Below are 14,439 nucleotides of genomic sequence, written 5' to 3' on the forward strand. Positions count from 1 at the left end.
TTGGAGCATATATGTTACGGATTGAGAGTTCCTCCTGACAGATTTCCTCGGTAATGAGTAAAAAGTGTCCTTCCTTATCTTTTTTGATAACTTTTGGTTGGAAATTTACTTTATTTGATATTAGAATAGCCACTCCAGCTTGCTTCTTGGAGCTGTTTGCTTGGAAGTTTTTTTCCCACCCTTTTACTCTGAGATAGTGTCTGTCTCTGTCTCTGAGATGAGTTTCCTGTATGCATCAAAATGCTGGATTTTGTTTATGTATCCAGTCTAATAGTCTATGTCTCTTTATTGGGGAGTTGAGACCATTTATGTTAATAGATATCAAGGAATAGTTGTTTCTGTTGCGTGCCATTATTGCTTTTTTGGGTTGAGTTGTGTCTGTGTTTTTTTCTTCTTTTAGATTTCTTGTATAGGAGTTTTCTTGTTTTTACTAGGCTGTATTTTTTCTCAATGTATTGAGTTTTTCACCTATAATTCATTGTAATGCTGGGTTTGTTGTCAGATATTGTGTGATTTTTGATTTGTCTTGAAATATCTTCATCTCTCCATCGATGGTGATTGATAGTTTTGCTGGGTATAGCAGCTTGGGCTGGCACTTGTGCTCTCTTAAGGAGTGTATGATGTCTGTCCAGGCTCTTCTAGCTTTCATAGTCTCTGTTTAGAAATCAGGTGTGAGTCTGATTGGTGTGCCTTTATATGTTACCTGACCTTTTCCCCTTACTGCTTTTAGTATTCTTTCTTTACTTTGGGCACTTGATGTTTTTACTATTATGTGTTGGGAGGTATTTCTTTTCTAGTCCATCCTATTTGGAGTTCTGAAGTCTTCTTTTATGCTCATGGTCATCTTATTCTTGAGGGTAGGGAAGTTTTCTTCTATGATTTTGTTGAATATTTTTACTGTGCCTTTTAGTTGATACTTTTCTCCCTCTTCTATTCCTATTATTCTTAGGTTCGGTCTTTTCATTGTGTCTTGGATTTTCTGGACATTTTGGGTTAGGAGCTTTTTGTTTTTTGCATCTTCTCTGGCTGTTTTTTCTATGTTTGCAATGTTGTCTTCTGCCCCCGAGATTTTCTCTTTGATCTCTTGTAATCTATTGGAAATGCTTGCTTCTGTGATTCCTGATTTCTTTTTTTGGTGTTCTGACTCTAGGGTTATCTCTTTTAGCGTTTTCTTTATTGTGTCAATTTCTGTTTTAACTTCCCTCTTCCATTTCTTTATTTCTTTGGTTCTGTTTTCCTCTAGTTCTTTGAGTTCTTTGAGTGTTTTTCCTGTTTTTTCTTTAAAATCTTCTGAATCTTTTTGCTTTTCATTTCTTTCTTGTTTAAGTATCTCTATTAGCATCTTGAGGTATGATTTCAGGTCTGTGTCTTCTTTTTCTGGAGTGTTTGCAATTCCGATGTTTGCTGTTATGGAGAGCTTGGTTCTCGTGTTGCTAGATTGTCTTGGTTTCTTTGGGATATACTCTTTCTCTTTCCTCTTGCCATTTTGTTGTCAGTGATATGTTCTTCCCTTTCCCTTGTATCTTTTCTGTGTCCCTGGTTCCCCACTCGTCCAGGTGTCAGATGATCTGAGCCCTGTTTTATGCCTCAGAGTGGCGGGTGTGAGCAGAAGTTCTAATGTTCTGTTTCTGGTTGCTGGATCAGGCACGGCAGGGCAGGGCAAGTTAGGTTGTGCACTTTCAGTGTGCACTCCGCAGAGATCTCTCTGTTCCCCGGCAGCCCAGGTCTCCCACCCACCAGTTGCTCAGCCTCTATGAGTCGCTATTCCGGGTGGCAGATGGGCCAGGCTCCACTCTGCGTCCTGAAGTCGCCTCCGGGTGGAAACAGAAGTTCTAATTTTCTGTTCCCAATCGCTTGATCGGGCAAGGCAGTGCAGGGCAAGGTCGGGTGTGCACTTTCAGTGTGCACTCCGCAGAGATTTCTCTGCTCCCCGGAAGCTCAGGTCCTCCCACCCACCAGTTGCTCAGCCTCTACCCTTAATATCTCTTAACATGAATGAACTCAATTTCCCAATAAAAAGATAGACTATCAGAGTGGACACATAAACAGTGCCCAGCATTTTGATGCATACAGGAAACTTAGCGACAAAGACAGACACTATTCCAAAGTAAAATTCTGGGAAAAAATTTTCAAACAAGTTTTCCCCAGAAACAAGCTGGAGTAAGAATTCTAATGTTTAATAAAATATATTTTCAATAAGTTATCAAAAAAGATAAGAAAGAACAATTTTTACTCATCACAGGAAAATCTATGAAGAAGTCCTGTCAATCTTGAACATCTATTTTTCAAATACAAGGGAATCCACATTTTTAAAAGAAACGCTACAATAGCTCAAATATATACTGCACCACACACAATAAAACTGAGAATCTACAACACCCCACTTTTATCGATGGACTATAATGGAAGAAAAAATTAACAGAAATAGAGTGAAACTAGTAGAGGTTAAGAACCAAATAGATTCAACAGATCTCTATATAACATATCATCCTAAAACAAAAGAATATACCTTCTTCTCAATACCTCATGGTACCTTTTCCAAATCTGATCATATAGTCGGTCACAAAACAGGGCTCAACAGACACAAGATTGAATACTCTGATACATCCTATTTGACCTCCATAGATTAAGGCTTCAATAACAAAAATAACAACAAAAAGCTCACATACACTTGGAAGTTGAACAATGATCTACCAAATGAAAACATGGGCCAGGACTAAATAAAGAAAGAAATGAAGGATTTTTTTAGAATTTAACAAAAATGAAGGCACAACATAACCAAACTTATGCAATGCAATGAAAGCAGTACTAAGAAGAAAACTCATAACTTTGAGTGTCTCCAAAAAAGAAATTGGAGAGAACATACACTAGAAGTATGATAAGTACCTGAAAGCCCTAGAACAACAAGAAGTAGATACACCCAAGAGGAGTAGATGGTAGGAAATAATAAAACTCAGAGCAGAAATTAACCAATTAATAACAAAAAGAACTATACAAAAGATCAATAAAACCAGGAGCTGGCTCTTTGAGAAAATCAACAGTATTGATAAACTTTTTGTCAGACTAACTAAAGGGCACATAGTATATCCAAAGTAACATAATCATAAATAAAAGGAGTGATATAATCAGAAAGTGAGGGATTTCAAGAAATCATCAGATCCTACTACAAACAAAATTAAAAAATCTAGAGAAAATGGACAACTTCCTAGACAGATACTAGATACCAAAGTTTAAAAAGGATCAGATAAACTATCTAAACATTTCCATGAGCTCTACTAAAATATAAGCAGTCATCAAAATCCTTTCATTCAAATTAATTAATTAATTAATAAGCCCAGGACAAGATGGGTTCAGTGCAGAATTCTATCAGACTTTCATAGAAGACTGAATACTGATACTCTACAAAATAATACATAAAATGGAAACAGAAGAATTACTACCCAACTCATTCTTTGTAGCCACAATTACAGTCATAACTAAATCACGCAATGACCCTAAAAGAAAAAGAACTTCAGAACAATTTGTTCTGAAGAACAATAATGCAAAAATACTCAATGAAATTCTTACAAACAGAATCCAAGAACACATCACATGATCATATAGGTTTCACTGTACAAAATTCCACTAACATAATCCACTATATAAACAAACTGAAGAAAAAAATACCCATGATCATCTCATTAGATACTGAGAAAGATTTTGAGAAAAATTAATGCCTGTTCATGATAAAGTCTTGGAAAGTGCAGCAATGCAAGGTCCATACCTAAATAAAGTAAAAGCAATATACTCCAAACCAGTAGCCAATATTAACCTCAGTAGAGAAAAACTACAATCCATCCCACTAAACTCAATGACTACAAAAGTCTGCCCAATCTCTCCCTACCCATTTACTATAAAACTAGAAGGCTTATCCAGAACAATTAGACAACAAGAGAATTCAAAGAAATATATTTTAGAAAGAAACAACTCAAATATCACTTTTTACAGATGATAATATTGTTAAATGACCTCAAAAATTCCACCAGAGGATTCCTACTGCTAATAAATACCTTCAGCAAAGTGGTTGGATGTAAAATTAACTAAAACAAATCAGTAGCCTTCCTCTACTCAAAAGATAAACAGGCTGAGAAAGAAATTAGGGAATTGACACCCTTAACAATACTCACAGACAATATAAAGTTCTTTCATGTAACTCTAATCAACCAAGTAAAAGATATGTATGACAAGAATTTCATGTGTTTGTAGAAAGTAATTGAAGAAGATCCTCATTAAAGTTCTAGATTATTTCTTCATAGAGTTAGAAAGAATCATATCAAATTCAAATAGGCTTCATCTAAGGGGTGCAGTGATTGTTCAATATATAGAAATCTATCAACATAATCCACTTTATGTATATATATATATATATATATATATATATATGTGTGTGTGTGTGTGTGTGTGTGTGTGTGTGTGTGTGTGTATACAAACTCAAAAGAGGGGAAAACATGATCATCTCATTAGATACTCAGAATGCATTTGTCAAAATTTAACACCTCTTCATGATAAAAGTCTTTGAAAGATCAGGAATTCAAGGCCCATACCTAAACATAGTAAAAGCAATATACAGCAAACCAGTAACCAACTTCAAACTAAATGGAGAGACATGTGAAGCAATACCACTAAAATCAGAGGCTAGATAAGGCTATCCAGTCTCCACCGTCCTCTTCAACACAGTAATGTAAGTCTTAGCCAGAGCAATTAGACAAAAAAAAAATGGAGGTCAAAGAGATACAAATAGGAAAGGAAGAAGTCAAGATACCACTTTTTTTAGATGATATGATATTATAATTAAGTAACCACAAAAATATCACCAGAGAACTCCTAAACCTGATCAACAACTTCAGCAAAGTTTCTGGATATAAAATCAACTCAGATCAGTAGCCTTTCTCTACTCAAAGGCTAGAAGGAGAAAAAAATTAGAGAAATTTCACCTTTCTAAATATTCACAAATAATATAAAAATTAAGCAAGCAAGTGATAGATCTGTAGGACAATAATTAAAATACCTGAAAAAAGAAATTGAAGAAGGTCTTAGAGATAGAAAGATCTTCCATGCTCATAGATTAGCAGGCTTAATATAGGAAACAAAATGGCCATGTTGCCAAAACCAATCTAGAGATTCAATGCAATCCCCATGAAAATTTCAACTCAATTCTTCAGAGATTTTGAAAGAGAAATTTGCAAATTTATTTTCAATGACAAAAAACCTGAAGATACCAAAAACTATTTTCAATAATAAAAAATTTTGGAGGAATTCACCATTCTTCACTTTAAGCTGTATTACAGATCAATCATAATAAATACTGCATGGACTAGGTACAGTGACAGGCACCTGATCAATGGAATAGAGCTGGAAACCCAGAAATGAATTCATACATCTATGGTCTCTTAAACATTGACAAAGGAGGTAAAAAGAAAAGTCCAATGGGTGGAAAAATCATTTTCCACAAGTGGTGCAGGCTCATCAGGCAGTCAGCATGTAGAAAAATACAAATTGATCCATTCTTCTCTTTTTGTACAAAGCTCAAGTCCAAATGGATCAAGGATCTCCACCTAAAACCAGGTACACTGAAATAAATAGAAGGGGAAGTGGGATAAGGCTTAGAACACACAAGCACAGGGGAAATTTTCATGAACAGAACTCCAATGGATTTTGCTCTAAGATCAAGAATCAACAATTGGGACCATTTCAAAAAAAAAAAAAAAAAAAAAAAAAAAAACAATTCATAAAAGTGTGAAGCTTGTGTAAGGCAAAGGATACTCTCAAAAGGACAAAATGGCAACCAACAGGTTGATAAAAGATCTTTACTAACACTACATCTGATACAGGGCCAAAATCCAATATATTCAAAGAATTCTTGAAATTAGACTTTAGAGAATCAAATATTTCTATTTATAAAAATAAAGTACAGAACTAAACAAAGAATTTCCAACTGAAGAATACAGAATGACTGAGAAGCACCTAAAGAAATGCTCAACATCCCTAGTCATCAGGGAAATGTAAATCAAAACAACACTGAGAGTCTATCTGACACCTGTCAGAATGGCTAAGATCAAAACCTCAGGTAACAGTAGATATGGCAAGGATGTGGAAAAAGAGGAAGGCTCTTTATGATTATTGGGATTGCAAGCTGGTACAACCCTCTGAATATCAGTGTGAAGGTTCCTTAGAAAATTGGTCATAACATATAACAAGGACACATGCCCTACCATGTTCATAGCAGCCTTATTTATAATAGTCAGAAGCTGGAAAGAACCAAGATGTCCTTCAACAGAGGAATGGATACAAAAAGTGTAGTATATTACACAATGGAGTACTACTCAGCTTTTAAAAACAACAAGATTATGAAATTACTAGGCAAATGGATTGAAGTAGAAGCTATTATCCTGAGTGAAGCAACCCAGTTACAAAAGATTATTCATGGTATGTACTTATATGTATATACTAGGCTTAAAAGCTCAGAATACCTATGAAACTATTCACATACCTTATGAAGTGTAAAATGAGGGAAGGCCGAAATGTGGATGCATTAGCACTTCTTGGAAGGGAGAACACAACATTCAGGAAAAAATGCAGGACTAATAGAGGAGCAGGTATTGAAGAAAAATCATCCATAGACTGCCTTACCAGAATATCTATCCCATACGCAGCAACTAAGTCCAGTCACTATTGCTGTTACAAAGAAGTCCTTCCTGGCAGGAACCTGATATGGATGCCTCTTCAGAGGCTCTGCCAGAGTCATACTGATACAGATGAGGATGCTTGTAGCTAAACATAAGACTGAACATGGGGACACCAATGAACTAGCAAGAGAAAGGACTGAAGGAATGAAAGGGTCTGCAACCACATTGAAAGCACTATCAACCAACCAACTCCCCTCCCCTCCCCCAGGAATAAAACACCAACAAATGAGTATGCATTTAGAGATCCATGGCTTCAGTTGCATATGTATCACATAATAGAATTCTCTGGTATCAATGGAAGAAGAAAGATTTGGTCCAATTAAAGCTTTTTTTCCCAGTGTAGGGGAATGCTAAACTCTGAGGTGGGATAGGGTGGTTAGGAGTGGGAGCACCTTCATGGAGATAAGGGGAGAGGAGAGGGAATGGGACTAGAGGGAAAGGGGATTACATTTGAAATGTAAATATCAGAAATATCCAATTTAAAAAGATTTTAAAAGAGAATCTACAAATGGCACTTCACAAAATTGCAAAGCTTCTGAAAGTAAAGGACACTGTTAAGAGGACAAAACAACAACCCACAGATTAGAAGATGTTTATCATCTAAGATATATCCAATACATAAAAAGAACTCAGTAAATTAGACTCCAGAGAACCAAGTAATTCTATTAAAACGTGGGGTAGAGAGTTAACCAAAGAATTCTCAACTAATTTGCTCAGGAGAACTGATTTGTTCAGAAACCCCTAATTAAATGTTCAACATTCTGAGTCAAAGGGGACATACAAATTAAGACAAGCATTAAATTCCACCTCACATCAGTCAGAATGGCTAAGATCAAAAACTCAGGTACTTGATCAAAAACTCAGATGCTTGATAAGATGTAGAGAAAGCAGAACACTCCTCCATTTTGGGTAGGATTGCAAGCTGGTTCAAGCACTTTGGAAATAAGTCTGGAGGTTCCTCAGACAATTGGCCATTGTATTAACTGAGGACCAATCTTTACCACTCATGGGCTTATACCCAAAGTTGCTCCAACGTATTTCATGGACACATGCTCATGTATTCATACATTATACATATATATCTACATATACTTCTACATATACATATACATAAATATGTATGAGCCTTGTTTGTAATAGCCCAAAGCTGATAAGAATCCAGATGTCCTTCAATAGAGAAATGAATACAGAATATTTGATATATTACACAACAGATTATCACTCATCTATTAAAAACAATGTCTTCATGAAATCCATAGGCAAATGAATGGAATCAGATAATATCATCCTTAGTCAGGTAGCCCAGTCACAAACAAACAAACAAAATCACCCATGGTATGCTTTTACTAATAAGTGGATATTAACCCAAAATCTCAGAATACCCAAGATACACAGACTATATGAAGCTCAAGAAGAGGGATGACCAAAGTGTAGATGCTACAGAGCTTCTTAGAAGGGGAAATAAAAATATTCTCAGGAGGAAATATAGAAATAAAGTTTGGAGCAGAGACTAAAAGAAAGACCATCCAGAGACTGCCCCACATGGGGATCCAGTTCATATAAAGCCACCAAACCCAAACAATATGCTGAAGCCAAGAAGTGCATGGTAACAGGAGCCTTATATAGCTGTCTTCTGAGAGGTTCAGCCTTATCATGACAAATACAGAGGTGGATTCTCACAGCCAACTATTGAACTAAGAATAGGGTCTCTAATGAAGGAGTTAGAGAAAGGACTGAAGAAACTGACAATGCCAATCTAACAACCAGTATTCCCAGGGACTAAACAACTAAACAAGATTACACATAAATGGACCCATGGCTCCAGCTGCATTTTTAGCAGAGGATGGCCTTGTTGCCTGTCAATTGGAGGACAAGCCATCGGTCATGCCAAGGCTTAATTACCCAAACTGAGAATGTTCAGGCAGGGAGATGGGAAGGGCTAGTTGGGTAGATGGGTGAAGGAAAACCTTCATAGAAGCAGGAGTAGGGAGGATGTAATAGGGGGTTTATGGAGAGTAAACTGGGAAAGGAGAAACCATTTAATATATATATATATATATATCCAATAGAAATGACAGGAGGGGGGAGAAAAATTAGAAGAAAGGAGAACAAAATGCTCACTGGAAGAAATACATAGACAAAGAGTGGAGAAGGGACTGAAGAAAAGTTCTTTCAGAGACAGCCTCCCTTGTGGAATCATCTCACATGCAACCACCAAACCCAGTCACTATTGCTGATGCCAAAAGGTGCTTGCTGAAAAGAGCATGGTGTGGATGTTTCTCAGAGGCTCTCCCATAGCCATACTGATACAGATGATGATGCTTTCAGCTAACCATCGGAATGAGCACAGGAACCCCAATGGAGAAGCTAGAAAAAGGACTGAAGGAGTGAAAGGTTTTTGCAACCCTATCTGAACAATACCTATATCAACCAGGCAAACCTCCCAGAGCTCTCAGGACTAAAACACCAACCAATGAGCACACATGGAGGACCCATGGTTCCAGTCACATAAACAGCAGATGATAACATTTTCTGGCATCCATAGGAGGAGAAGCCTATGGTCCTGTGAGGATTTGTTTCTTCAGTGTAGGGGAATGCCAGGGCAATGAGGTGGGAGCATATGGTTGGGAGTGTGATCATCTTCTCAGAAGGAAGAGGAGAAGGAGAGGGAAAGAGAAAAGGGATAACATTGGAACTGTAAGTACATAAAATATCCAAAAAGAAATGAAAAAAGAAAAATACTTATATCATAATTGAACTACTTCTTCAGTAACCTACTTTCTACTAATTAAATTAACTGCACATGTAGACAAAAGGTGTCTTGGATGGGAAATCAAAGAGAACTCAAACAGCAGTTTCAATGACAAGATTAAGGGCACCAGAAAAGTGGATTTTTTTAAATATAGTAACAGAAAAGATATTTGTTACTATATAGATGGAGGAAGTCATTGATTGAGGAAAAAAGTCTCCTTGTTGAATTACCCTGAAAGTTACTACTTTTTCTTCTCCTTCCATTTAAATCAATCTCCATACATTAAACAAGAGCAATTAAACAGCAAATAAAAATAAAAGGGATACAAATTGGAAAGGAAAAAGTAAAAACTTCACTGTTTGCAGATGACATGATAGTGTGCCTAAGTGACCCTAAAAATTCTACCAGAGAATTTCTACAGCTGATAAACAAGTTCAGCAAAGTTTATGAATATAAAATTAACTCAAATCAGTAGCCTTTCTCTACTCAAAGGACATATATGGGGAGGACAAAATTAGGGAAAGGATACCCTTCAAAATAGTTCCATACAATATTAAATAACTTGGTGTGACTCTAACTAAGCAAGTGAAATACCTGTATGACAGGAACTTAAAATCTCTGAAGAAGAAAATCGAAGAGGATCTCAGTAAAAGGAAAGATCTCACATGCTCATAAATTCGTAGGATCAACATTGTAAAAATGGCCATCTTACCAAAATCAATCTACAGATTCAATGCAGTCCCCATCAAAAGTCCAACCAAATTTTTCTTAGAGTTGGAAAGAGCAATGTTCAATTTCATGTGGATTAACAAAAAACCTAGAATATCAAAATACATTCTCAACAACAAGAAAACATCTGCAGGAATCACCATCCCTGACCTTAGGCTATATTACAAGGCATTGTGCTGAAAACTGTATGGTACTGGTACAGATATTGGTATATGGATCAATAGAATAGAATAAACAAACCAGAAATGAGCCCTCACATATATGGTCACCTGATTTTTGACAAAGAAGCTGTATACATTCAATGGAAAAAGGACAGTTTCTTCAACAAATGGTGTTGGTCCAACTGGCACTCAGCATGCAGAAGAATGAAAATTGATCCTTTCTTATTTCCATGTACAAAGTTCAAGTGTAAGTGGATCAAAGATCTCCACATTAAACCAGATACATTGAAACTATTAGATGAGAAAGTAGGGAGAACCTTAGAGCACATAGGCACAGGAGAAATTTTCCTGAACAGAACACCAATGTCCCCAAATCTAAGATCAAAGATCGACAAATGGGACTTATTGAGATTGCAAAGTTTCTGTAAGTCTAAGGACACTGTCAAGAAAACAAAATGGCAACCAACAGATTGGGAAAAGATCATTACCAACCCCATGTCTGATAGAGGCCCAATATCCAAGGTATACAAAGAACTCAAGAAGTTAGACACCAGAGAATCACACAACTCTATTAAATATGGGGAACAGAGCTAAACAAAATGTTCTCAATTGAGTAATATCGAATGGCTCAGAAGCATCTAAGGAAGTTCTTGACATCATTAGCCATCAGGGAAATGCAAATCAAAACAACCCTGATATTACACCTTACAACAACAAGAATGGCTAAGATCAAACATTCCAATGACAGCAGATGCTACCAACCATGAGGAGAAAGAGTAACACTTCTCCACTGTTGTTAGGGTTGTAAACTGGTACAACCTCTCCGGAAATCAGTCTGGCGAGTCCTCAGAAAATTGGACATAGTACTACCTGAAGACCCAGTTATTCCACTTCTGGGCATATACTCCAGAGACACTCCAACATACAACAAAGACAAATGCACCAAAATATTCATAGCAGCCCTATTTATAATAGCGAAAAGCTGGAAAGAACTTAGATGTCCTTCAGTAGATGAATGGATACAAAAATTGTGGTATATTTACACAATGGTGTAGTACTCAGCTATCAGGAATAATGACTTTATGACATTCGTAAGAAAATGGATGCCTCTAGAGAATATCATTTTGAGTGAGATAACCGAGTCACAAAAAGAGACATAATATGCCGTCACTGATAATTGGATACTAACCCCAGAAAGTTCTGAACACCCCAGAAATAATTCACAGACTATATGAAGTTCAAGAAAAAAAAAAGAAAATGAAAAACCATTATGCTTAATCTTTACACTCCAAGAAAACTTTGACTATTTCTTGTTTTACATGTACTTTATGCTCATTGTAACTAGTAAGATTTAAGTCATACTCTCAAACCTTTATAATAATCAAGTAATGACAAAAATGTATTCATATACTTTTATGAAAAATGCTTAAAATCTGTACATTTATCTCTGTTTTTTAAAATAAAGTTGTTCAATTTAATAAAAATGTAAAAAAGATACAAAAATGAGAAAGAGTGTATTTTAAAACAAACATGATGTGAGGACTGAAGAGTTACATAAATAGGATCTCATGATATGGAAACATTAAAAAACAACAAATAGAGAAAATAAAATCTTTGTCAAACCAGATTCAGGCAAAGTTACTAAATTCCAGAATCTAGCTCTTTCCTTAAAGCATCATTTGCCATTTCCTGGATGTAGTGCCTTTATGAGTTATTGGGGAGGTCTGTTAAGTCCTCTCCATAAACAATGTTAATACAGTGGTAACATAGTCTCTACTTACGATATACATGGAGTAATCAGAATAGAGTAAATTGTTAGCATTTTGTTGCTTTTCTTATAAAACAAAATCAGTATTCTTGTCTTATTAAAGATATTTTCATTTGATGTAACATAATTTTATTGAAAGGAAAAAACTTACTCTTTTTAATACTATGAACTTAAAATAAACCCAATCTGTGAAGATAAAATTAATCTCACGTAGACCCAGAGATATTTGGAGTCTGTTGTGTACTTTGTCCTGTTCAACAACTTTGTTTATTTAGCTGCTATTTTATTTAGAAAATTCTTCTTGTTACATGTATCATCTACATATTTTCAAGATGAATTTCTTTTTTCTGCTTAAATTATATTTTAGTGGCTATTCACACTTTTCAAAGAGAACTAAAAAGAAAACATTTTATTTAAGTTTTCTCCTTCAGTGCTCATCAGAGACTATTTCTGTAAATAGATTTCTTACTATCAATATGCTTTTTGTTTTTACATAAAATACTTTATAGTTTATACTTGTATTAATAGTGCTGTATTAAAGTTAAAAGAAAAATTTAAATCCCCATAAACATACAGGAATTATATATATATTTGGCTTAAAAATGCATGTTTCAAATCTGTTTCCACTTACCTTCCCCTTTAGCAGTAGAAAGCCATATGATTAAATAAATGTTGGCTGAGAGCAAAATTGTATAGAACTTCATGTTCTACAGACTAAAACTCCAGATGTGGTGGTGCTTCTGGAAAACTTGTCATTAACAATGTTGTGACAAACATTGAGTTTCAGTGTATTACTAGCATGCAGTTTGGTAAATATCAAAGTTCAAAAGGGAGGGGAAAACAAACAGTAACCAATGTTTTCACAATATTTTATTAAGTTAATTATTTTACATTTATTAAGCAATAAAATATTAACTTTTGGGGACAGTGTCCTAGTCAGCCAAATTGTTATTCAGAAAGGAAGATGAGAGAATACATTTCATTTACCCTTTTCCCTTCTCCCTGAGGTCAACGTATCTTTTATTTTTCTTATGTAGTTTATGTGTTTACATTTCAAATGTTATCTCTTTTCTTAGTAACCCTTCTCATATCTCTCCTCCTGCTTCTATGAGGGTGCTCCCTCCACACAACCATCTACTCCCACCCTGACATTCCCCTACACTGGGGATATGAGCCTTCACAGGATGAAGTGCTTGTCCTTCTATTGATGCTAGATAATGCAATCCTCTGCTACATATATGGCTGGAGCCATGGGTCTCCCTCTGTATACTCTTTTGTTGGTGATTTAGTCCCGGGGAGTTCTGGGGGATCTGGTTTGTTGATATTATTGTTCTTCCTATGAGTTTGCAAACTCCTTTAGCTCCTTCAGTCCTTTCTCTAACTCCTCCATTGTGGTCCCCATGTTTAGTTTGATGATTAGCTATAATCATTCTTAATCTGTAGCTCCTTAGGACAGTTATTTGGTTTTCTTCTTTGTAAGTTAACATGGCCACATCTGGTATAATGAATGCTCATCCTCTGGCAGGAAATTCAGAACAGATACAGCTTATGGTCATTTGGGCCCTGTGATATGGCATTCACCATTTACACTTATCTTCCTCTTGAGGACAACAAAGTGCCATAAGAACAGTCCAAGTATCTTGAGTTTTATTAGACAACTGTTACCAACAACTTTTTCCAGTATTATTGTGTTTGTTAAATGGTTTTGGTTTTAGATATGTGCATTCATATATAGAATTGTATGTATACACACACACACACACACACACACACACACACACACATATATATATAAAATTTGGGTGAGGAGTTAATAATATACTTTCTTATTATATTTCTATGCATATTTAATACTATTTCATTATTCTTCTTGTTTCTTTCTCTTTCCACTTCCCTACGTATGTCCCCCTCTCCTTTTTTCTATTTCTCATATAACATTTTATTTATCCTGCTATTCATCTTTTTGGTGCTCAATCACACTACTACTACAGCAATGGTCTATATTTACCTTCTCATTCCCTCAGTTTCTCTAGTATATAGACTCACCTGAGAATTTTTGGAGTTATGAGTCTTCAATAGGAGATCGTGTGAAGTTTGTTTTTATGGGCCTGGGTTACCACACTTCATATGATCTTTACTCTTTCAGCCATTTTGCATAAAAGTTTTATGTTTTCATCTTCCTTTACAATTGAGTAGCATTCTATAGTGTAGAAATGTTCATGACCATCATTTGAAAGAGATTAAGATTGTTTTTATTCACTATCTACTGTCAAAGAGCAACAATGAACATAGATGAGCAAGTAT

General features: G+C 35.6%; 1 protein-coding gene across 1 annotated transcript in view; it reads right to left on the bottom strand.

Annotated features, from left to right (window-relative positions):
* Positions 1-12,839, bottom strand: part of LOC308421747 (complement factor H-related protein 4-like) — a gene marked incomplete at both ends in the record, with an annotated part of 82,317 nt that extends 69,478 nt beyond the window's left edge. Inside the window, one exon of the mRNA XM_080918161.1 lies at positions 12,767-12,839. Within this exon, the coding sequence (XP_080774287.1) occupies positions 12,767-12,839 (73 nt within the window). The remainder of the gene's footprint in view (positions 1-12,766) is intronic.
* Between the last annotated feature and the right edge of the window lie 1,600 nt (positions 12,840-14,439).

The sequence above is a fragment of the Micromys minutus genome (genome assembly GCF_963924665.1).
Source record: "Micromys minutus genome assembly, chromosome: 6".
Classification (NCBI taxonomy): domain Eukaryota; kingdom Metazoa; phylum Chordata; class Mammalia; order Rodentia; family Muridae; genus Micromys; species Micromys minutus.